The 24,307-nt window shown below is 38.2% G+C and overlaps 1 protein-coding gene across 3 annotated transcripts; it reads left to right on the forward strand.

Annotated features, from left to right (window-relative positions):
* The first annotated feature begins 552 nt into the window (after positions 1 to 552).
* Positions 553 to 23,621, forward strand: LOC132197236 (axin-1). Of its 3 annotated transcripts, none has more exons than XM_059620384.1 (16): positions 553 to 765; positions 17,691 to 17,922; positions 17,981 to 18,136; positions 18,777 to 19,274; positions 19,539 to 19,788; positions 19,947 to 20,162; positions 20,363 to 20,501; positions 20,556 to 20,663; positions 20,721 to 20,880; positions 20,959 to 21,089; positions 21,144 to 21,266; positions 21,324 to 21,598; positions 21,654 to 21,797; positions 21,855 to 22,091; positions 22,232 to 22,501; positions 22,561 to 23,621. In XM_059620384.1, exons 2-16 carry the CDS (start codon positions 17,790 to 17,792, stop codon positions 22,685 to 22,687), a joined length of 2,967 nt encoding a protein of 988 aa, XP_059476367.1. In that variant the 5' UTR covers positions 553 to 765; positions 17,691 to 17,789; the 3' UTR covers positions 22,688 to 23,621. The 3 variants fall into 3 exon arrangements, with proteins under 3 accessions (XP_059476367.1, XP_059476369.1, XP_059476368.1); XM_059620385.1 differs by lacking the exon at positions 553 to 765 and adding an exon at positions 16,655 to 17,105; XM_059620386.1 differs by lacking the exon at positions 19,947 to 20,162.
* The last annotated feature ends 686 nt before the right edge of the window (positions 23,622 to 24,307 follow it).

Consider the following 24,307-nt stretch of genomic DNA (forward strand, 5'->3'; position numbering starts at 1 on the left):
GACTAAAAAGGAAATAATTGAGCTTTTCTTTAAATCCCACATGCACGAATTTTTACGACTGAAAGCAAAAGCAGCTGGGGTGACGTTATTAGAGGCTCGGCGGCACATTCCAGTGCATGGCCAACTTCAACTTTGATCTCGCGTAATTATTTCTCTCGCCTTTGATCTCACAGAGCGCCGGCAAGCAAGATTTTTGCCGCATAATTTCGCGCACTCGAGGACGTCCCGAAGGGAGGGCGCGAGATGGCGCGGTGTGTCATTCTGGCAGGGCTGCGGCGAGACAGCCCGGTACCAAATTACAACCCAGTGTATGTATAAAAAATACAGTGAATTAAAATTCAGTGGATATTCTGCAACTCAAACCCTAATTCGCGTCAATTCAGCGCGTTTATTGCCAGTTTTTCGTGCGAATTTTGAATGAGTGGCAGTGTTTTTGAATCTGACCAATCAGAGAGCCGCACAGGTGGCAACGGCGAGCGCTGATTGGCCGGCGGGGGCACCGGCTGCTTGCCGCATTCTACCGGTAGGGCGCGCTCCAGTCGGCGAGTGGGCCTCATCCTCGGCACCTCTCTGCTCCACTCAGTTTCTTTTTTTCGCCCTGTTGTTGACAATATACAGTTAGTTATGTTGTGAAATAATGAAGAATTTCAACTCGGCCGCCGCTTTTCGTGCGATTTATTCAATGGCCCCGGTGCGAAGATGAACTGCGACCTCTCTTTCGGATACGTCTGCGGGCTTTACGCTCGGCCGCGGTCTGCTCCAAAGGTAAGCAAGCCAACGAGGCCCGACCGACCGTCTTGAAAGAGGTGCCATTTCTCGCAGCATGCCTCATTCCACCGCGTTTCGTCTCAATAGTCCGGGCCAAACTCCAATTCGGCGATTAAGTGCCGAATCAACCGGCGTCCTTGGCCGACCTCCCTCGTTTGTTTGCCCAATCACGTGCACCGCGGCCTGACTGAAGACGCGATTAAATTTCGGCACCCGCACGCGCTTTCATTCGGGCCAACGGCTTGCCCATTCTTTCCCTGAATGAAAAAAAAAACACGGTTGATCCAGAGATGGGCCAGAAATGCATAAGTGAAAAAAATTACTGCAATGTACAGAAAAATTTAGTGGTGTTAATTTTGTTGTTTACAGTTTCAAATTGCTGAACCCGTGATTTTTTTTTTAATCCCTGAGGGTCATTAAGTTGACTGAAAATCTGTTTACACTTTGGCATAAACCTAATAATAGTTGAGAAGATTTTAAATTGCTATTTGTTTTGCTAATTTATCAAGTTCAGAAAATCTCACGTTTAAATTAACTTTTAAATTTTTGTTTGATAACAATTAATTTTGTTAAAACTGGTATTATTAATTTAAAAAACAATAACATTCATAAATTAAATTTTTGAATTAGCAAAATGAAATGAAAGCTTCCTTCCAATCTGAATGAAAAAACTGAAACAATTGCAAAGTGGATGTTTTTCAATTTTATTTATGTCCTTACTTATAATTTAATGCAATCAAATTTAAATGTTAATTTAATTATTATTTTTTTTATAGCTTTCAACCTGGTTTTAAATTTGAGGCAATAGCACTGTTTGATTTCCTATTTGATTCAGATATAAATTCAATTCAGGTGTCATTATTATTGTTTATTTTTCATAAATTAAGTAGGGATAAATAGGGCAGGTCAGCAGTATGGGAAATTTGAAAATAATTATTTAAATTATTCCTGTTCATCCTTAGAACATGTTAAAAGTAAGACAAATTTAAAGTCAGTACTGCTGACCTGCTCTAGTGTTGACATTAAATCAATCAATTTAAAATAAATCTCAGTGGATAAATTTTAAATTTAATTGGACTTACGTCAATGGTTGAATTTAAAAAATTTAAATCAGCCTAGATTCATTTATTTATTTTAAACCCGGAACTTAAATTTCTAGAAAAACTTGGCAACTAACTTAAGGAATCGTAACAAAAATTTGGAAACTTCGGCTAAAGAAGCAAACTCTAATTTAGTAATATGAAGATTGGGAAACACCTGCGCACCTCGAGAGCATTAAATGAAAAGCGGCGAAGAAGGAGGCAGCTAGAAATATCCCTCTCTTCAATCTCTCGCCTCCCTTTTTATATTTCAAATTATACACGCTTTGTTGATGTGTGGAATGTGGCCGTACACGAGAGAGGAGACTCGGCGTTGCCGCCGCCGCCGCGGCGAGTGGATTTTTTTCCTCACTCAATATTGATCTTTCGCATTAGCACGTGATGCGGATGGATTGTTATCTGCTCTTGGAAAAGCTGCATTAATTACCAGCGGCGAAAATCATAAAAAGAAAGAAAGAGCTGTGCTGCTACACGTTTTGTCGCCGCGGCCTGTAATTTGGCCGAGCCACAGAGGAAGCCTTTGAAGTCGAGCGCGCGATAAACGCAAAAGGCCGAGCGCTGCAACTTGTTTGCTGCTTTTCCGCTCAACTTGATCTGCGGGTCAAATCTGGTCAAAGGTCAAGTCGGGAAAATAATCGAGTTTATCAAGAGATTTCTTTTGTGCTTAAATTTGATAAATAAAAGTAGACAAAAAATCACGATTCTTTTAAGAATTATGCAAATTAGCTGCAGAGTTCTTCAATATTTCAATTTTTATTGTTATGACTGTCTTTGGACTTAAAATAAAGGGTCAAATTTAAGAAAATTTAGATTCTGATGTTATACTAATAACAAACTTCTATGGACTCAATTTAGACATATCGTTGCCCAAACAAATATGTAAGATTAATTTATTGATAGAATTTTGCGAACGAGGGTTGATTCATGGTGATTTGAATTTAAAATCGGCTTTTTCTCTATGGATTTTTGTAAGTTGTTTACTGTATAAGCAAAAAACAATCCTGTTCTACATGTTTTGGCAGCGAGCTGCAGCCGTGATTCATGAGCTGGGAAATAATTTTGTCAAAAATTAGTACAAAAATCGAAGTAAAAAAATCAAATGAACAATTTTCCTTAAAAGTTACAGTTTTACACCAAACAATTTGTAACACTTAATTTGGTACATAATTAAAGTAGGCAAATTTTAACAAATCAATTTTTTTATAATTTTGATCAGATTATTGAAACGTGTGTTGTCAGCATAACTACTTTTTGGGGGTGATCGAAAAATACTAATATGAAGCTGTTGACTGACTCTTTTGCTTAATTAATTTCTGCAATTTTTGTTTATTAAAATTAAAATTCTCCCATTTTATTTTTACTTTTTTATTAATTCCTCCCACTTAGTTTTAGTCGGACACAAGAAATCCTAGGTTTTAAAGTACCAGCAGACCGCAGGTCGCCTTTGGGGTCAGTTGTCCTTTATATTTTTTCATTTTTTCTTTGCAACGAGGTTCGCCCGGTTTCAATTTTTCATGAAATCCACCTCGAGTGTTACCATTCAATTTTAATTTTTTTTCGTTTGATTTTTCAGGAAAAAGATATTTAGTTGTGGAAAATTCATTTTAATAATTAGCAATTAATTTTTTATTAAGAATGAAATTAAAAAGGCGATTATAGTTTTTTTTAATCGTTAATTTTCCATCTTATTTTAAACCATTAAAACGGCAATAATCACGGAAGAATTTTTAGGGGAATTTTTATAGCAAAAGAATCTGCAGTACCACTAGTAAAAATTTTGCCATTGTAGTTGTAATATGAAATATTTTGATGAATTTTTTTCCTTTAAGACTCTTTCTACTGTCTGAATTTATGGATGAAAACATTGCATTTTTTGCTAATTTTATTTCCAATGACATACGTCGTACTTTTGCAAAGACAGTTTTTATTTTGCTTTTAGCCGCCTTTGGAAATAAGCTCCGTTTGCCCCTGTGGACGATTTGAAAAGACATCAAAGCATTCGCAGGCCACACGCAGAAATTGCTTTTTTGTTTACTCTCGCGCGACAATAATTCATAATTGATGATAAACGCGGGCATTAGTGTGTTTTGAGAGAAGTGCCGCCGCTGCATACGCGCCAATGACAATCAGAACTGCTGGAGGGTGCCAATTGGCGCGGTCCCCCGCTCGCTGCGCAATTAGCCCACAACAAATGAACCCTCTTTCGCGAATCGCGCCCCTATGAGAGAGAGAGTCTGCTCGGGGGAGAGAATTCGCGCAAGGGGCGCGAGTGGAACGCCGCGCATCTCTCTCTTTCTCACTCAAGCTCTGCTTATTTATTTATTTATGCGAAAAAAGCTGCAAGGTGCGGATTCGTCGACGTCGTGCGCGCAGATCGATACTTTTTATTAACAAACTCGCGACCGTCGACGGACGCGCGGCGACCCGACGTGATAATTTAATTGATCCCTCGTCGCCGCACCAACCACGCCTAAATTGGATGAGAACCCTCTCCCTCCCCTTACGACTTGCAGTTTATTTTGCTTATTTTTGTGAGTAGGACTTGAAAATTTTCAACTCGATACATTGATAGTAAAATTCGCTGATTCGCCAATTATAAACATAAATAAAATTTTGTAGCAGAATTTCTCGATCGAGGGTTGATTCAAGGTGATTTCAATTTAAAGTCGGCTTATCTCGATGGGTTTTGTGAGTTGTTTATTGTTTAAGAAGAACAATATTCTGTTTTAAACAATAAACAAAACCTATCGAGGAAAAGCCGACTTTAAATTCAATCACCAATAAATGAAATTATTGCTCAAATTTTCAATATGAAATCTGTTTGCAATGAGATTTTATTTGAGTTTTTCAGCTGAAAAACTGTCAATCAAATCAAAGCTATAGAAAAAGCTGCCAAAATATTTGGCTTGAACTCTCTTTCATTAAAATGATTAACACTCCATTTATTACCACCCCGAAACCCTCAACGACGCACTCCCCAGACAATCAATGAAAATATGTAGAAATTTTTTGCATAAATAAACTGAATTTATAATATTTATCATACTTGCTCATGCCGTTATAATCGTTATAATTACTTATTATTTCTGTAATGTTTTTTTGTTTTTAAATTATATCCTAAACTTATCTTGATGCTTCGTTGAAATTTTAAATTTTAAGAATTATAATATATACAAAAATTAAATCTGCATTGAAAAAGTGGCATCAAAAAACTAATTGAGGGGTTGAATTAATTTAAAATATTTTTATTTGAGCTAAAAATTGAATTTCATTGTTTAGTATCCATTAAAAATACACTCTTTAAATAGTTTAATGGTTTTTTTCAATTCAATCTCCGTAAAAGAATTTTATTGAACCGAATAAATATATATTTAGAATTTTTGTGTGTTGTATAGGACAACGTTTTTCGTCCTTATTTATTAAATGATGAGGGCATTATTATTTGTTGAGGCCAATTCACTCTCTCAATGTACTCCATACAACAAAGATTGGCGAGTTTTCGTCTCTTGAATTTGTGTGTAGGGGCCGCGGTGGATCGCAAGGGAAAGGAGAGCAGGTAGCTGCAGACAAAAGGAACTCATTTTCCTCTGCGTATGTACTTACGTTTTTCGGCCCGGTGTTGCCACAGATTGTTTGAATGCAGCCCTCGGGAGCGTGCATTGAGCCGAGCCCCCGCGAGCTGCATCTGCGTCCCGTGCCACCCTGTTTAGCCATTCCCTTTTAAGCCTTTCGTCCCAGACCCGACCACGCACGTCGCCAAATTGGCCTGTCCCGTGCAGTCTCGACCGCTCCTCCAGGGAAGCCTCGTTTGAATTTTCCTCCTTTAGCCTGATTGAATAATTGATTTGTCTCTGGAGATGCCACTGACGAGGCCAGATCGGCACTGCAAAATGCAAACACTGCCAGCTCTTGCCTCTGATTTATACGGAATTGGAAAAACGTTGAAGTAACTCATCAAATATTAATTTATTTTATTCATGATAGGGTATGAATAGAGGAAATCCAATTCACGATTATTATTTTTATATCTTTTCACAAAAAGTCTCAAAATAAATGAACGTTCAAGGGACATATTTGTACTGTTTAAAATTCGGAGAAGTCGGATTACAAAATTTGTGATTTACCTTTCAAAATTAAAATAGATTTTTTTTAACTAAATCTGCTTTTCATATCAAGAAACTTCATTATTTAATTTGTATTCGAAATCTTTTATACAATTTTGCTATAAATGTCCTTTTATTGTTTTTTTCCTATAATAATTGGTCGAGTAAATTGGGTGATCCTCATCCTATAATGGCGTCAAATTGAAATTCAGCAGTGGTGATTTGATTTGCACGCGTCCGTGAGTGTGTCTGATTGTGAGGCCCAGACGGAATCGCAAATCAATTGCGCTGGGGTGCGGTATATAAAACGTGGATGGCGAGTGGAAATCGGTAGCTTATAGCAGTGGCAGTAACAAGATGTCGCAAGCGAGGTGTCAAACTAACTAAGGCAATTTGTCCACTCTCTGCACTTTGATGCTTTGTGCCGAAGGTGTCGGTCGACTGGCTGGTCGTTGGGGCCCGTGCATGTATGTATGTAGCCAACTCCATCCACTCTGCGCCCATCAAAGGAGAGATTGTCATCATTAGTCTCGCGACTCCGCGCGACTCTTCAGCGCCGCTTTTTAAAAAGCCTTTGAAGTTCCCTTTCTTAGCTCGTTCGACCTGTGCAATTCGTAATGAGGGCGATTCAATTCGTTTAGCCAGCCGCACACGAAATGAAAAAAAGTTGTCTGTCTTTCAACTTTTATTTCTCAATTTCTGCCCCATGAGCACAAAAATTATTATTCTTTTAATTTGAAGTTAATAATTTTGGGAAATTTTCCAAATTTAATAAAAATTGGTTCATAATGCATTTTTTTTATATAAGTTCATTATTAGTTAAATATAAATTACAATAATTTGGAAATTTCCAAACCCTATTATGAAAAAAATATGAAAACCAAAATTTTCAAACTTTTTTTCAATTTTTATTTTGGACATAAAAAATCATTCAAAGATTACAAGGAAGCCTTTTGATTTTTTACAATCGTCAAATTACTTTTAATTGAGGTTCGTTTGTGCGCGAACATCAAAGCGGGAGATGCAGCATCACCGCGTCAAAGCAGAGTGAAAACTTTTCCGCGGTGCATAATTTGATTTTTCGCGGTCTGTCGCTCCGCCGCCGGCGGCACCGCACGGCGCCGCGCATTCGGAATCATTGTCAAAGTGAGATGAGAGTTTTTTGCCGCTTTTCCGATCAAAGAATCGCTTCCGCTTTGAAGTTTGTGTCGCTTTGCGCGAGGAAACTTTAACTGAAAGCGCGAGCGTTTGAGCTTCGGCTTGGACTTCTTTTGTTAATTGCGAGCGAGTGGTTGCTCAACAAGTCCCCCTCGTGCAACGAATGGAAAATCACGATCCGGAATGAGGGGAAAATTGGCATTGAAATTGCCGAGAAAACAGACGTGCATGGTTAATTTGATAGAGCTATTTAACATTTTAATTAAGCTTTCAAAATTAAATTTATATCATCAAAGTCTTGACTGAAATACATTAATGCTGCGGTAAAATTAATATTCAAATGTTTAAAACTTTGTTTAAATAATTACGTTGAAATTTTAATCAGTTATTGTTATGTTAAGGGTTGTTTGAAAATATTCAAAAAGTATGGCATTAAAGTAGTGTTTTAATAAATAAAAAAATCGTGTAAATAAATCTTCGCGGATGAGGTTACTTTTCTATACTTGATGTATTTAAATTTGTCTTCAGGTAGTTTCAGTCCATTTAAATGCGTTGAAAAAGAACAAAAAGTATTTTGTTAAGAATTTAAAATAATTTGTGTCAAAATTTGTCATTTTATTTAAAATTTTAATTCTACCCCTATAAATTTTAGGGCTAATTTTCACCGCAATCAAAAGTTAAGTATTCGGGTGGTTAATTAATATTAATGAAGAGGAGGATACAATGCCATGTCGGTTTCCTTTAAATAATTTTTAACCAAAACTTTTTTTGTCTTAATTTAGCACCCTCGTCAGTTCTTAGTGTTCTTACTCTGACCTCTCTCAAAACATAGATCTGTGGCTTATTTTTTTAGTCTAAGCGCTGATAAAATTAGTCATCAAGTGGGCCGCCTCGGTGCGTGGGCCGCCTTTCATCCTTGTGGCCCAAAATATATATTTTTGATTTTAAAATATGCAGGGAATTCAAAACGATTTTCTTCAAACTATGGAGCCGCATTTTATCTTCATTCTCGCGGAGGAGAAGAGTTGAATAAAAAGAGTTGCTAGGGCCGGTCTGGTCTCGGAATGGATGTTGGGATGGATGGTACTATTAGTTCCGCAGCAGTGTTCACCTTGCTGGGCGCGTTGCCGCTCTCGGCGCTGTAATTACCCTGCTATTGGGCCCAGCCTCCTCACACTCGCCGCCGCTCTAACCTTGGCAACACAATCGCATCGGACAAACTGCCTCTATAATCATAATCTCGCCCGGCTCACTTTTGACTCAACCGCCGCGACTCATCCCATTTTTCGGCGCTCAGATTCAATGGAGCCGCCCAATAGGCAAAGTTTACCAGATTGTCCAGATTTAATTTTCAAATTCGTTTATCAATTTTAACCGTATCAAGTCATGATATACAATATTTAAAAACTGTGTAAACAGTACTTAATCATCATAATTTGAGGGAACAAGAAAAAAAATAAAAAAATGTAATAATTAAAAACCAACATTAATAATTAAAAAAGACCTAGAAGGATGTTAATTTTTAATTTCTTGTTGAATGGATTGAAAATGATTGGAATGAACATGAATTTATTATAAAGCTCTGACAGATTTTATTTTTTGGCATTCTAATGGATCTTTTTATTAATAGGGAAGTTATCGACTCATATATTTTTCATGGGTCCTAATAATTAACTGGAATTTTGACTGTCTGAACTTTGTCAGATTTTGATTAAACTAAAAAGCTTGACTAAAAATTTCATTAAATTTCATAAGGCATTTTTTGGATCGTATTTTAAAAATATATGCCATCAAAACTAATTAAATTTTCAAGTTTTGAGTCAAGAAATTGGCACTCAACTCAAGATGACGTTCATGGAGTGAAAACAGGCTTTGTCATCGTTGAAAATTTTTTTTCAAGATTTTAGTACTAGCATGAAATTTATTCATTCATTTTTATTTTAAATTTACAAATTAATCTTTATTTCTTTATTTAAATTTTATTTATTTGATAAAATCTCCAATTATTGCGAATATTATTTTCTTCTCGCATTTCAATTAAAAAAGCTTGTTTACAGTTTGTTTTAAAAAATTGTAAAAAATTAAATAATATTTTTCTACTTCTATAAATCCAGAAATTTAAAAGACATTCCAAAATTTACAGGCAATAAATTAGCACAATGTTGGAGAAACGTGGGCTCAGAAAATTGTTACGGTCTTTGTTATTGTTGTTCCAATTTTTTTTCTAGTTCCATTTTCCGAGAAGTGGCCCAAGTTTAAGTTTGGTCGGCCGCGTGTGTTGTCAGCCGGCGCTGCTTTTTTTCGTTCTCTCGGCGCTGGCTGCGTATATATCAGAAAACGCCCTGAGGCCGAGTGCATAGGCCGGCTGGTGGGTATGGCTCGCTCGCCGACCCCCTGCGCCCTCCTCGTTTCTGTGTGTGTGTTCGCCGCCGCCGCCGTGGCTGAATGGGATCCCTGCCTCCAAAGCTCTCTTTCTTACATCTCGCGCCGCCCGCCTCATCTCTCGCTCTGGCTCTCTCTCTCTCTCTCTCTCTCTCTCTCTCTCTCTCTCTCTCGCGCGCGTTATTTAGAACCGGCTACACTGCATCCCGTCCGCGCACCGCGACCGAGCTCACGACGCCTTTCCTCATTTTTATTTCTTCGTGGCCATTATGTTGCCTATTAGAGCCCAAGAGGGACCTTCGAAAACTACTCACTAGCCGCTCATTCTTTCTTTCTCGTTCTTGCTTCGAGAGCCTTAGAATCAAGCTCCTCCGCGCCGGCCACAAATTTAATGACGCTTGATAATAATTCTTTGTCGACCGTTGGCTCGCTTTGATTTTCCCGCCGAGCAATTCGAAAAAAAATTAAAAATCTGAAATTCTTGATTTTAGAAAAAGAGGAAAGACTTCTCTAATAGCAAATATTTCAAATTTTATTGAATCTTATCAATCATCAAAAATAAAATTATTTATAAATTTAAATGAAAAAAATCTGTCAATTTAAAGTCATCAAAATAAACAAACAACTCACAGACCCATCGAGGAATAGCTAATTTTCAATTCAAAACATCAAGAAAATAAGTAATTGATTAGAAGAGAAGTTTAAAAAAAAGATAAACAAAGATAAATAAACAGTAATAAATAATTCTTTTAAAAGTTTTGTGCATTTTGACATTTTATACCTAATTATATGTACTCGGTAATATTTTTATTTTTTCCCAATGAGTTAACTTCATTGCTAATACCTAATATTATTAAAAACCATTTTTTTTTACTTTTCAGTTTACAATTTAATTTACCAGCAAATTCATACAAATTTTTTTTATCAGTCTCCGCCGTGCTTGGAGATCGCACACATTTTCAAATCTCGGCTCTGGCTGGCATTCCGAATTCAGTCAGCGGTGAAACACGCTGCACGTTGAAAGAACTGGCAAGTTGAAAAAGCGTCGGCGGCGCGGCGGCGTTTCCTTTGACAAGCCACGCAAACGAAAATGAGCGCAAGCCGTGGAATGAAGCAGAGCGACAGCCGCACGCAATTTTCATAATCAATAAGCGCGACGCAACCCTCGCGCCTCTTAACGCAGCATCCATGACCAAAATAGCCCTGGCGCAGGTCAGTGCGAAGCCTTGACCCTGTACGCAGATCGCCCATTGAGCTCCGATCTGAATTCTCTCGAGAGGCCTAGCAGACTGGAAGGAGGAAAATTCTTTTTATTGGATTTGCCGGGCGAATGATATTCAATATTTCACGCCTTTTGGCTCCTCACCTCAAGCGTGTTTTCTGAACCTCAGGAATTTTTTTATTGAAATTCTGATCAGGCGTGAGTGCAGCATTGAGATTGAAAATTTTCACTTTGGAAAAGAAATCAATCTAGATCTTTTTTCCTGTATTTGAAAATAGTATTGTAATTTTAGACTTTTTCGACTTTTTTTTTAAATAATACATTAAATTTCAATCCCAATATTTTTTTGTTCCTCTGCAGTGTCTTGAAACAATAATATATTTTATAAAAACTGCTTTTATATCTGTTTTTAATATTTATAATTATTAATAAATAATAAAAGAGTATTTTTTTTTTTTGAAAATTTTCATATATTTTCACATAGAATGAAAAAAATCAGAAGTTTTTAAATATCTTAATTTTTTATTCTAGAATTTTAATTTGTAGTCACATAATCAGTTTGGTGATTATGTTGAAGCAGATAAATGCTAATGAACTGCAAAAGCGATTATTTCAAGATATCAATTGGAAAATAATGTAAAAATTGTGTGCGCACAGACGGATAATTGCTGTCGGCTTTGGCGCTTGATGCGATGAACCAGTTAAATCTGCCCGGTGAACGCAAAGGCGCCGTCCTCTCATCCTGCTTTGATAAGACGCGCAACTCGCTTTTTATCTATCCATCTATTTCATTATTGTGCCGGCGGCGCGCGCAAAAGATAAAAAAGCTTTACACCTACGACACGCCTCGCGCCGCGGCTCTCGAGAGCGAATTTTTCGTCTCGGTGTCGCTGCTGCACTCCGGCGTGATTGCGATCTTGGTTTTATAATCGCATGATTTGCCAATTCTGCTCTCTGTTGATTCTTCCCATTCATTAACTTTCAATTTATTTTATCTTTGATAGGCGCATGTGTTAAAAATAGAAATTAATTTATTCTTTATGAAATTTGCTAGGACTTTATTAATTTTTTAATCTTAAATCGAAGGAAATTTTTAGAAACGCTTGAAACTATATCAATTAAAATTCAAATGTAGGAAATTTTGAATTCAGTCTGCGTGCATAAATGAATTATTGGAAAAAAAATACCAAATGCTCTAAATTTGACGCGGTTTATTATTCGTTTAGCTTTTTCTCAATCCTGTGAGGAAAAAATAAATTAAACTCAATTATTTTCGTCAAATTGAAATTTAACGTGCATGGATTTCTGTAAACAGCGAGAAAGTATAAAAATTTCTTGGAAACAAAATTAAATTTTAAATTTAAAAACCACAATTAATGACTTAAAATGTAATTTAAAATCGTCATTTTATGCTACAAAAAAAAATCAATTAGAATTTTAATACTTCGGTGTTTCAAATTGTTTGTTATTTTTGCCCCTTTCCTGTTCAATCTGAGAGCAAGCTTCTCTTTTAAATTGTAATTTGATTAACCAAAAACAAAGAGGCGAATTAAAAGCCTTTCGTCTGTGTGAAGTCACTACTACTGTCGGATGAGCCAGCGAGTCTCTTGCTCAAAGCGGCAAAGGCGATGTCAGTGGCGCGCGATTCGTCTAATTTAAACATACCACTAATGTCAAACGCGGCGCGAGCAAATGGTGAGCGGACGCGCGCAGGGGTGCCAGCAGCATTAAATTAATAGGCTTTTACACTTCAAACAGTAGCAAAACTAAAACCACTGCCTGCCACAATTTCTTCTTCTTCTTTTTTTATTTTTGCTTTTTATTTCACCGCGCGGCGTGTCCCCTTTGATCTCTCTCGGCCGCTCTTTCTCTTTTATTATTATAATGTAAAATTTATCGAGAGCCCAGCCGGCAAGTCGAGAGTGAAAAAGTTGTTTGGCTTTCAGAGTGAGTGAGTAAGAAAGGGCTGCTCGCTTTCATCCCCCGCAAGGTGGACGCGTTTAATTTTCGTGTAACCTCCGCCGTTCAAGCGTTTATCATCATCGCACCATCTTCGTTATTCACGACGGGGCACACCCTTTTCCTCTGCGTGCACCTTTGAGGGGAGAACGCAGCTTACAAAAAAGTACACGTGGAGCCAAAAAACGCCTTGGTGGCCAAAATTTGAAAATAATTTACATTTTTTATTAATTATTTTTTTTTTTAATAAAATTTGATCTTATGATCAGGCTTATATGGGTGGATAAATCTTCATTTGGACTGATTGAGCCTCCTATACAAAAGATCTAAAAATCACAACAAATTGCAAATTTCTGATCAATATGAAAATCGAGTTTTATTAATTACCTAAAATTACCTACATTAATTGTTTTAAAATAAATTAAATCACCTATGTTCTCCAAATTTAAACAAGTATTTGTAAAAATCTTATCTTTTTTGACTAGAATTGAAATCACATATATTTAAACATTAGGAGGAAGTCAATATTAAAAAAAATATTGGTTGAAAAAAATTGAATAAGTAAATAATAAACAAGCTCATTTTCAATCAATTTACGAAAATTTATAAAAGGAATCACTCTCATCACATTTTTATATACATATTTATTTAAATGGTGGATATAATTAATCTTTATTTCATGATTTTTTTTCAACTTCAAGTTTTTATAATTTGGGGATTTTCCAAGGAAAAAAGTCTTTAGATAGGATTTAATTTAATAATTAAATCCTTTAAATCCTATAATTAGGCCCTAATAATTTAATTAAATGATTAATTGATAATAATTTAATACACGACATGATGCAAGAAATGGCACCTAAATATCTCAATCGCTTCAATAAACTGTTTCTTACACATACTCCTCTGTCTGTTTCAGGTAAAACCTCAACCACTTAATCTACAAACTTGAATCGGCCAGCCAGCCACCCGTTTGAAAATCCCCAGATCCACAGGTTGATTGGAGCAAGAGGATTTTTCCAATCTTTCAATCAACGAGTTGTCCGACTTTCCTCTGCTTTTGGTATCCTCGTGTTTGTGGAATGAAAGAAACTTTTCTCAATCGCGCTCGCACACACTTTTACGAGGGCCATAAAGAGAATTCCGATCCCACACAGGCCAACAAGGAGGCCCTGGCAGAATTAGTCGAGGACATGCAAGAGTGTCGCACCGCCTATGACGCTTTTTCGCTCCGAGCAGCTGGAATGAAACTCTTGGGGCTGCAAATATTTCCGAATCAAAAATGTTGATTTACTGGTTTTCATTTCGAGCCGACTCCGCTCGGCCGAGGCTTTTATTTCAGCAATGCCACTCACTCGGCCCGGCAAATGGTCTTTTTGCGCGCTCCATCCTCTGCGTCTTCTTTTTTCACTCCGGCGGTGCCTCTTTGCCACTTGCCGACAAACGCTTTTTTCGCCAACAACTGCTGCCTGCTCAATTGCCTCATTTTTTCTTTTAGCTTCTTAACTCTAATTAAAATTTCACATCTAAAATTCTTTCCATAATTTTTTTTGTGTAATTTTTATTTCTGGAATTCTTCTCAGTTCTCCGTTGGAAAGAGTTTTTCACAATTTCATTTCACAAGTGCATTAAAACTGTGAAAATGAGGAGTTTCAAAAGGAAGCCGAAACAATTGTTTTCCTTCTCTCTGAGAGACGCCGCGGAAGGTGTGAAAAAGCGGCGTCTTGATAAATAATAAAAAATCTGTGCCTCGACGCGTTCAATAAAACCAAGAGAGCGCACCGGCCGCTTCTTTCGACCTCAATAATTCAGCAATGTTAAAAGCCGCCATCTATTATGCACGCTTCATTTCAATGGTAAAAGCCTCATCCATTTTGCAATCATTTGACATGTATCTCCACTCAGCCGAGTGCTGATACGGAAGCTGTGCTGGAAAGAAGCCTCTCTCGCTCTCCGTCTTTTGTCTCGCCGGCCGGTCCACCAACCAGAAATCTCACTCGGCTGCCCAAGACCTTGGACTGCCAGGCCCGATTTATTTTCCATCGCTACCAATGATTTACTCTTGAGATCTAAAAATTATAGATGTTTATTTATGTTTAATTTAATTTTGCTTATTTATTCAAATTTACTTAAAACAAATTTAAATTAAATAAAAAAAAATTTAGTTTCAATATTTTAATATATTTTTCTTTGAAAAAAAAATTAATAATAAAATGCTGCAAATTTAGTTCAACTGCGAAATCTTAGAATTTTCATTCACGTTTGCGCTTTTAAATTTAATATTTCTGATTTTCCTTAGTTTGTCATTTATTTATATTTTATTTTTACTAATCATTTATTTCATTTTTCATCATCACCTTATGCTGCTAAGAACGATGCTTGCGCAGAATGGAAATCATTTTGGCACACCAAAAGTCACTTCGTCGGACGGCCGGTTGCAAGATAAAGATGTGAAGCTTCCCTCCTCTCCATAAGTTGTGCACCTATGCACCCATACCATTTCTTTGCTCTCTTTTCCCGGTCTGAAACTCTGGTTGCTTTCAGGTGCAGGACGAGAGCGAGGAGGACTGGCTGGCTGGCTTTGTACTTTGCAAGCGCTCGGCTTTCAGAAAAAATTAACAGCTCCGGCTTCAGCAAGGCAAAGAAGTATCTCCTTGCTGCACTGCATTTACTCCCCGCGCACTGAAAAAATGATCACTTTTCACGCCTCTACCACGCTAATTTCCACACTGCTCTTCTGCTGGCTGTGTCAAGAAATTCATCTACAAAATCACTCATTTAGCGCACAGACAAGCTTGGCTATTGAAGTAAACTATAATTGAGAAAGAAGTTTAATTTATATCTTTTTTTTAAATGAGATCAAAATTTAATGGAGAAAGATTCAGTTAATGCTAATTGACTTAATTTGTTTCATTATAAAATGGGTTCACAGGCTACTTAAATGAAACCTAAGGCACATTGAAATTTTTTTATTTACCACCAATAACAGATTTTTAGTTATTTCAATTGCGGTGAAGGCACATGATATTAAATTATCTCGAATGGTCACTCCTCATTATACTTCAAAACAAATGTGAATTATATCAATTATATAAGATGTATTTAATCAATCAAAAAAATTAAGAATTCCGATCTGATTATAAATTTATATCACTAAATTCAAGGTAAATATCTTCCAAAAAAGAATGAATTGTTTTATATGTTAGAATTAGTTTGATTGAGAGTAAATTGATAAGGTGATAAGACCATTCAAGCTTGAATAGATTTTGCAGATGCGTTAGCGCCTAAATTGTTATTTTGTACAAATGAACCCACTTAAATGATTTGAAACCACTCAAGAAAACAGTGAATTGCTTTTAGTTTCCTTATTGTAAGATCCTCTTACATTGTCATTCACTGTTTTGCTGAATTTGAGAGTTATTTTTGTAAATCAAAGAAACTTTGTGGTTAATTGAAATTTTAAAATCAAACTAATTTTTACCATCAGGTACCTTGTCTGCTTAATTTTTTAATAATATGCATCATAAAATGTATAAAGGTGCCCAAACCTGCTGCAAAAGACTTGCTCAAGCTGTTGCCCGTTGAGAAATGCTAATGAGTGCAATTAAGATGGATAATTTGTCTTTCACGCCAGCGGCTGGAGCTGTAAACTGCAAAGTAGACTGTTAGGGACGTGGAGTGGCTTGCTCAACAATGTGCTTGCTACTGGCCTGCAAAAGCTCTCCCCGAGACTCTCAACCCCCAGCTTTCCTCATCATCCATTGTCTGCATGTGATATATTATTTCTTCATCTACGGTTGCTCAATCATGCGGTTGCAATTACTTTACCTGCCAATCATAACCTGAAAAACAACTCCCTCCCCCACTTACATATTTACCTCTGGGCCAAATTTTTATTGTATTATTTACTATCATTTGCTGCAAAGTACAAAGCCAGATATGCCATTCCTTTATGTCTCGAGCCCCATCCACCATTCATTTTTTACTATTATACTTTCATTATTTTCCAGCCACGCTTCGAGCTCCGGATCATCGATTTTGAGAGAGAGGAAATTTTTTTCTATGGGACGAGATTTGAGGGTGGCTTTCTCCCCTCAAGAGTGAATCACGCCGATTGTGATTGGGAGTTGGTTCTCGAAAGCTGCTCGGGACGCATATTCTGCGCAGCTGTATTTATTCCGGGCTCGCTTGCTCTTTTGCGCATTCGGTGATGACTCGGCTGACGGATTCCTCTTGTTGGCTTCTGGTCAATAGTTCGATACCAGCCACCAAAAGAGCAAGCCCTGTCTTCTCAGTCCGGCTCTCCGCAGCTCAGCATAAGGAAAACCCAAATTACCTGTGCATTTCCGCAACCGGCCTCCGAAACTAGTCCGAGAGGATTTCTATTGTTCTGTCAATCATATTTCTATGATGAGGGTAAGTATGGCACGGCTTTTGTTTGTGTATTTGAGCTTTTATACTCGGCAGAGATTTCCAGGCCCGAATGAGCTTCCCGGAGAACGGCAGCTGGGTAATCCGGCTTGGCACCTTGTCTTTGTGTTTTCACTTATGACTGGAGATGAGCATCGGGGGTGCTGGAACGGAGCCGAGGAAGCATTTAGTCGGCGGCAAAGATGGCTGGGTGGGAACCCAAGCACATCCAGCCAAGCATCCCCCTCCTCCAAGGGGGCAGACGCCGTATCGATCTTCGGGTCTCGAGCATCATCGGGCTCGGCCGACCAACCCACCTCTCCCTTCCTCTTCACTCTGAACAATACCAAAAGCAGATCTGCCCTGCTGTGGCTGCTGACTCACCACCAGACGCTTTTCATCAATTTCTGCGCACTCTTTTGTGCCCCCTTCCTCCTTTCTCCCCGTGTTATGATTATGATTTCATATTTTTTCATCCGAACGGCTGGCTGGCTTGCTCGGGTTGCTCAAATGAATGAGATGAAAATTAAAGAAATGAAAAAGAGCCGTGCTTCTTTCACTGATGAGTTTTCTTTACGTTTTTGTGTGCAGGGAGTTGAGGCAGTGCAGCAGGTACAGGAATGCACGACGCTTGGGTTTTGGCTGTGCCAACTCTGAGCTCTGACCCTGTCCAAATCACCGAGGGTCAACATGAGTCATCATGCACCGCCGGCCACCACTGCTGGTGCCAGAGTGCTGGTCGCCTCGACCACCACTACCACCTCCACAATGGTCTTGCAGTCAGCAACCTTTGACGAAAACTCCCCGCGGCCTCCAGTGCTAGGTAATTAAATTGATATTATTGCAAACAAAATTTAAAAATTACTCTCAAATAATTTCAGGCAGGGAACATGAGCCCACTGGCAGCTGCAGAATGCCGCCGCTTCCGCCTAGGAGTGGTGATGGAGGAATCCCACGCTATTCACCCAGCTTCACTCCTAGGAAGTCTTCAGCCCTTAATTCATCTTTTCTTGAGGCCACCTTTGCAAGATTATCAGGTAAAATAAGATATGCAACTGAAAATTTTCACGACTAAAGAAGAGTCAATAAAATTATTCTGGAACGAGTATGTTTTTGTGGTTGGGCTTGTTAAAAAAAATACTGCCTAACATTTTTAAATAGTATACAGTTTCTCAATAAAATTAATTTCAGGATTATTAATTCACTAAATATACAGCTCCGTTGTAATTAAATTTATAAAAGAAAAGCATTTTGACAAACTACTGAGATTGAGATTGTAGAGGGCTGCAGTTTCTAAAAGTTTGAAATATTTCAGCTTTAATTATAATGATTTTATATTATAGTATTAGATTTGTTTAAATTTTATTTATTGTTTTGATTATAATAACCAAAAACGCTTAAAAATAGTGGATGTTTCACTCTGTAGAAAATATTTATCTTTGAATTTTTTTTCATTACTCTGGGGAACGCCTTATCAAACCTTCCCTAAAATAAATTATATTTAATACATAAATTTAAAAATAATTGAAGATAAATCAAATTAGTTAGTCCTTAATTTATACCCTGTTAATGAATTTCAAGTTAATCTTTAATATTTTTTTTATGAATATTTTATTTTGAATTGTACTAAAGACTCGCAAAAAGAATTTAAGTTCCCGATATTTTTTTTCTCTCTAGAAGCACCTATGGGCTTTGAACCAGAAGGGAGCGAGCGCGCCACCCCCAGCAGCTTCATCGAGCTGGGCACTCCGCCATACCTGCGGTGGGCCGTGTCTCTGGCTAGTCTGCTGGAAGACCCAGACGGCGTTGCCCTGTTCAAGTCGTATCTTGAGCAGGAGGGCAGCACTGACATGCTAGAGTTCTGGTTTGCTTGCGAGGGCCTGAAAAACGAGGTGCGCGACGACGCGAATGTGGCCCAGTTGGTGCGGCTCATCCACAAGCGTTACTTCAAGGCGGCCACACCCATCAAGGTGAATGAAGGGTTGCGAAAAGAGGTGCACAGGAAGGTGCGGGAGGTCAGCAAGGGCGAGATGCCGCCTGACCGGCGGCTCTTTGACGACGCTCAAAAGCAGGTTGAGATTTTTATCAATGACACTGCTTACCCTGAGTTTCTTCGGTCTGAGACGTACCTGCAACATGTCCGTTCCATGCAGAGCCGAATAATGATGGTGGGAGGTGAGTCAGATTGAACGTTATATTATTTTTAAATTTTTATATATGAAGATCTTGCTTTTAGCTTTGGGATGAACAAAATCTAATTTTTAAATTGGTCCTATATGCTAATTAATTGAACATTTGGTAGGAAGAAATTGTGTGTATTTAAATTTACAATTTTCTGTAGTACATCTTGCTTAAATTCAAAGTCAACAGCCATTTAAACTTAAATGCAAAAAGTTAATTTATCAATGTTATAAATGTTTGAAAACTTAATTTTCAAAGGGAGTGAAGAAGAGTGCAGTAGCTCTTCGAGCAGCAACGGCAAAGAACTGGCGGCTCCTGTCGGTTTGCTGCCCACCCTGCACGAAGACTCGGAACTTGAAGTCACTTCTCACCACCACCACTCGCACCACCGCCACCACCACCACCAGAGTGAGTCTGAGGGGGTTCTCCCGCTCACCAGGGACTCCCTCAAGTTCACAGAGGTTAAGCGAGCTGTCGACCTGCAGCCCAAACCTGAAGCTTACGCCAGGTTTGTTTTGTCACTTAAAAATTCTTGGAGGCATGCGTAGAATTTGATTTGAAATGTTTATTTTGACGATTTGCATGTCGCACTGATTGCTCTGATTGGTCACTTGTTTTTATATGATTTAAATTATTTTTTGTTTTACGTTTTATGTTGTCAAGTAGAATGCGCTACCAGAAATCTACGTCTTCCTCAACCACGGCGCCCTCCACCAAATCATTACCCAACCCCTACCACATGACCTCGCAGTCCACCGTTTTCTCCCGCGGGGTTCTTGCGTACTCCTCCTACAACCCTGTGTCCAGGCAGGACAGCGAACTGCAAAGTCTCAGTTCGGACGCGTACACCTCCGATAGTGCCTCAGTCACCAACAGCTCTGTGTAAGTGTTTGGTACTCATGTGCTGGGCCCAAAAATATATAAAGCTTCTGCTTTTCTGTACAAATCTTCCAAATATTTAAACCAATGCGTTGGATCTATTGAAATAATTGTTTGGAGTGTGTGAAGTGTTGCGTTCTTTTTCTGTAAATATAAAGTAGCAACCAAGATGGAAATGTTGATTTTTTTTTTAAATTTTCCAGCGATGGCAGCTACTACAGATCTGCACGAAAGCAACATCACCTTCACAACAAACAAATGCGTGAGAGCGCCAGTTACAACAAAGACCCCCAGATGCACACAACTATCATCCCCCGCACACAAAGAATACCCCGAGAAAATGTAAGTCTCGAAAAGTGATAATGGTAGAATATTTCATTAAAATTTCCCTTGCAGCTACAGCCTTTGAAACCCGATGACTTTGCACGGATTCTCATTGAGAAGCTAGAGCATGTACAAAGAGCCCAAGAGCTCCAAGAAAAGTTGGAGAGAAAGTTGATGGAGGTGAGGAAATTTAAAGTTCTCTTTATGATTTGGGTTTTAATAATTTAATTTCAATAGGATGAATGTGGTGGAGAGGAAATGGTGGCCAACAGTGACTTCACAAACTCTAGATTATTCGCAGATTTCCGAGAAAGACTGCAAGTGTCTGATAAGGCAACGCCTTCAACACCCCCACTTGATAGACTGAACTTCCCAGATGATAATCAATCCATTTTAGGTATGTACTTTCAGGTTTTTTTCTATTACGCCGAAATCGTTGTTTGGTTTGTTTATTAAAATTTTTCCCCTCCACCAGATATGCATGTATCTCGAGTTTGGTCTGATTTGACGCCTTCCCGCTCCCCGGGTCTTGTTTCTCCAAGACCCCGCTCCCCTGAGAGCTGCAGGAGGAGAGGGAATCACCCTCCAGCCTTCAACCCAGTCATGGTTAGTATTGAGAATTTATACAAAAAAAAGCTTCAACTGAATCGCTTTCTTCAGGGAGGAATGCAATCTTTGCAGACCTCGGCCCACCCAGCCTCTCAAGCCTTCTCTGGCGCGACCGCGCGATCTTTTCAAGGAAGACTTGTTCATGGCACTGCAAGGCACGGTCGGAAGGAAAAGGTCAGTGACCTCTTTTTAACCAAAATTAAATTTCATCGGTCCATTTCCAATTTAAAGGACGGAGTCTCTACTCTTTCTGCTGATTCTGGCAATGTGCATGACTATGTGGAGGTTACGGAGCACAAGCACTACCTTACCAAGTCAAAGTCTGTGCCTGATTACAACGACCCGCAAAGCGTGGATCCCTATGCGGCGCAAAGCCATTCCTCACGGATGTGCAGCAAAGATTCCCTATCTTGCAAAACGGGTACTACTCGTAAAACTTTGACTGACTTGAGCGACAGCGGAGTGAGTGTCGTCTCCGAAACGCCTTCTTGCCAGATCAAGGACAGGTTTGTTGCTCTTGTTTGGTGGTTGAGGAAATTTTAATTATCTTTCAATCAACAGCCGTGTTTTGTCTTGGCTCATCCAAAATGAGACCAAGCAAGTGGTCAGCAGTGCCGGATATTCGCACAGCGATTCCTCCTCAAAGCACAGGGGCAGACCATCTGGTGCAGCAGGGACCTCGGGCTCTAACACTCAAAGACAAACGTACGGCTCACATTTTGGGTTTTTCGCTAAATACATAATTTTTGTTTTCTGAAATAGGCGGAGCAGCAAAAAGCCAATTGGTGGAAACGGTTCTCGGTCTGGCTCTCAGGAACGCGGCTTGGTCAGCAGTGTCCTTCCTCCTCTGAATGTAGGGGCGTGGTCGAATGCGCCAAACCAGCCCTTTGTGGCCGACCCTTCGATGCCACCCTTGCCAAGTCCCAACACAGCAACACAGCTGGAGGAAGCGCGCAGGCGGCTGGAAGACGTCAAAGGCAAAACCGTCTCAAGGCAAAGGTAAAAAATTTACCATATTCCGCAGAATTGAGATAAAATTTAGATTTCATCTTATTAAATGCATCCTTGCACTCTTAGGCATCATATTTGAATCAAAAAATTTATTTTATTTAAATTTTAAGCAGTTATTCTTTTGATAGGCATGGAACGTCCATATCTGGCAAGTCGTTGGCCCCGATGTCTCTGCCACTGTCGCCGAGCACCGACCCGTCTGGCGGCAGTGGACATTCCACCCTGAAGAAACACCCCTCTTCCAGCTCAACTTCCACCCTGGGCAGAGCCCCCTCCGAGTACACAACTGTCATGTTCACGTTCTGTGATGAGGATGTGCCATACCGGACCAAAATTAACAACAAACAAGTCACGCTGAAGCATTTCAAGGAGCTGCTGCCGAAGAAGGGCAACTACAGGTTTGTTCTCGAAATTTTCCATCTGGTTCGGAATCTAATATTCATTCATTCTTGTTCAGGTATTTCTTCAAAACAGAATGCGAAGACGTTGACACGAAGGTGATTCACGAGGAGGTGATGGAGGACAATGAAATTGTGCCCCTGTGGGAGGGAAAAGTCATGGCCCAAGTGAAGCCAGTGGAGTGAATGGACTTAAGCAGAGCTTTAGAACTTTCTTTTTGACACAACCGCATTTTGCTCCTTAAATCTTGTGCCTTGTGAATATATACTTTGAACTTTCGTATTGATGTGTATAACAGCAAAAGAGAGTAGGAATCAGAAGAACTACAACTTACTGGTGCAATTGTTCCTGTGGACATGTGGCTCCATTCTGCAGAGCCGATTTTATAAAAATGATTTAAATAACTAGCCACACAAAAGTTTTATGGTTAATTAGACGAGTATGTATGATTGGGGATCTTGAAAGATTTTTTTATAATAGTCTCGCTACTTTGGCAGCTTCTTACTTTTCTGTCATCCGTCAAAGACCCTTTTTTATTAGAGTAACGCCACCTTTACTTTGCAAGAGTTGTTCTCAGGGATCATTAATTTTTTATAATTATATATTGTGTATGATTAATTTCATTTCCCCAGTGCATTAAGTACAATTTGAGAGGTGTCTAATATAAAGGAATCGAGGAGTCAAGTGGGAAATTCTCACTAGGGACAAAAATTGCACATCTTGACAATAATGATTAGGAACTGTTTTCGGTTTTTTTATTTCTCCAGCAGCTGCCAACTGCGTGAACTGCTAATTAATACAAAGCGATTCTTGCCAATTTGCCATATAAAAGAATGCAAAACATCAAATTTTGCAGTTGTTACATTGTTTTTTGATAAATTATGCAATTTGGGTTGTAAAATTAAGTTGCTATGGGCAAACATACTTTACTCTTTCTTTACACTCTGAATTTTCTGTTGCCGAAAATGGTGATGATGAGACGAGTTATTATGTTGAAATGAAGAAAAATTCTTGCGGAGACGTAATATATCTCATACAGCCAGTGTACAGCTTGTTTCTCCTTGTCACCCAGCATTTTATTTATTTAAAAAGAAAAATAAAAGATCTTTAAAGTATAAATTTACAGTGCATTTTCCATTTTCATTTTATGTTATCGTTTATAGTAGGGAGAAGCGGAAATAAGCCTGATCACTTCAACAATCGATAATAACTAGAAAATCTTGATTTAGCATTTTTTTTTTTTTTAAATAAATTTACTTCACTTCAAATTTACTTTATAATTATTCATCTTCATGCCTCTTTTAATAATGGTAATTTGTATGAACATATTGAAAAAATTTTTAGTATTTCAACTTGCTTTAAACATTTAACATGAACCAAAAATTCTTGCACATAAACATAAAATCACATTATATTATCATTCATCAAATCATCAATATATTATAATATAGTTTAAAAAACACAGAAGTTCCCTAAAAACATTTTGTGTCATTTAACGTACATAATTTCACAATTTTTAACAAGAAAATTTAGCAAATATGTGTTTTCATTTTCATATTTTTCGATTTGAAAAACGTGACACACTGAATCTTCCTCAGCAGCTCACTCCAGGAATTTTCTCAAATCTTTGAGACATGCCCAAAATTAAATCCATTCTCGATTTTCACTTTTAATATTTTTTTATTTAATTCTTGTAGAATCAAAAAGCTAAATATATTAATTCCAACAATATTATGAATATTATACCACGAGAATAATTTAATTTTGAAAGGAATTTTGTAGAAATGTGTTTTTTTTTAAATTAC

This window comes from Neocloeon triangulifer, unplaced genomic scaffold (assembly GCF_031216515.1).
Source record: "Neocloeon triangulifer isolate White Clay Creek 2 clone unplaced genomic scaffold, ASM3121651v1 ptg000012l, whole genome shotgun sequence".
Lineage (NCBI taxonomy): Eukaryota > Metazoa > Arthropoda > Insecta > Ephemeroptera > Baetidae > Neocloeon > Neocloeon triangulifer.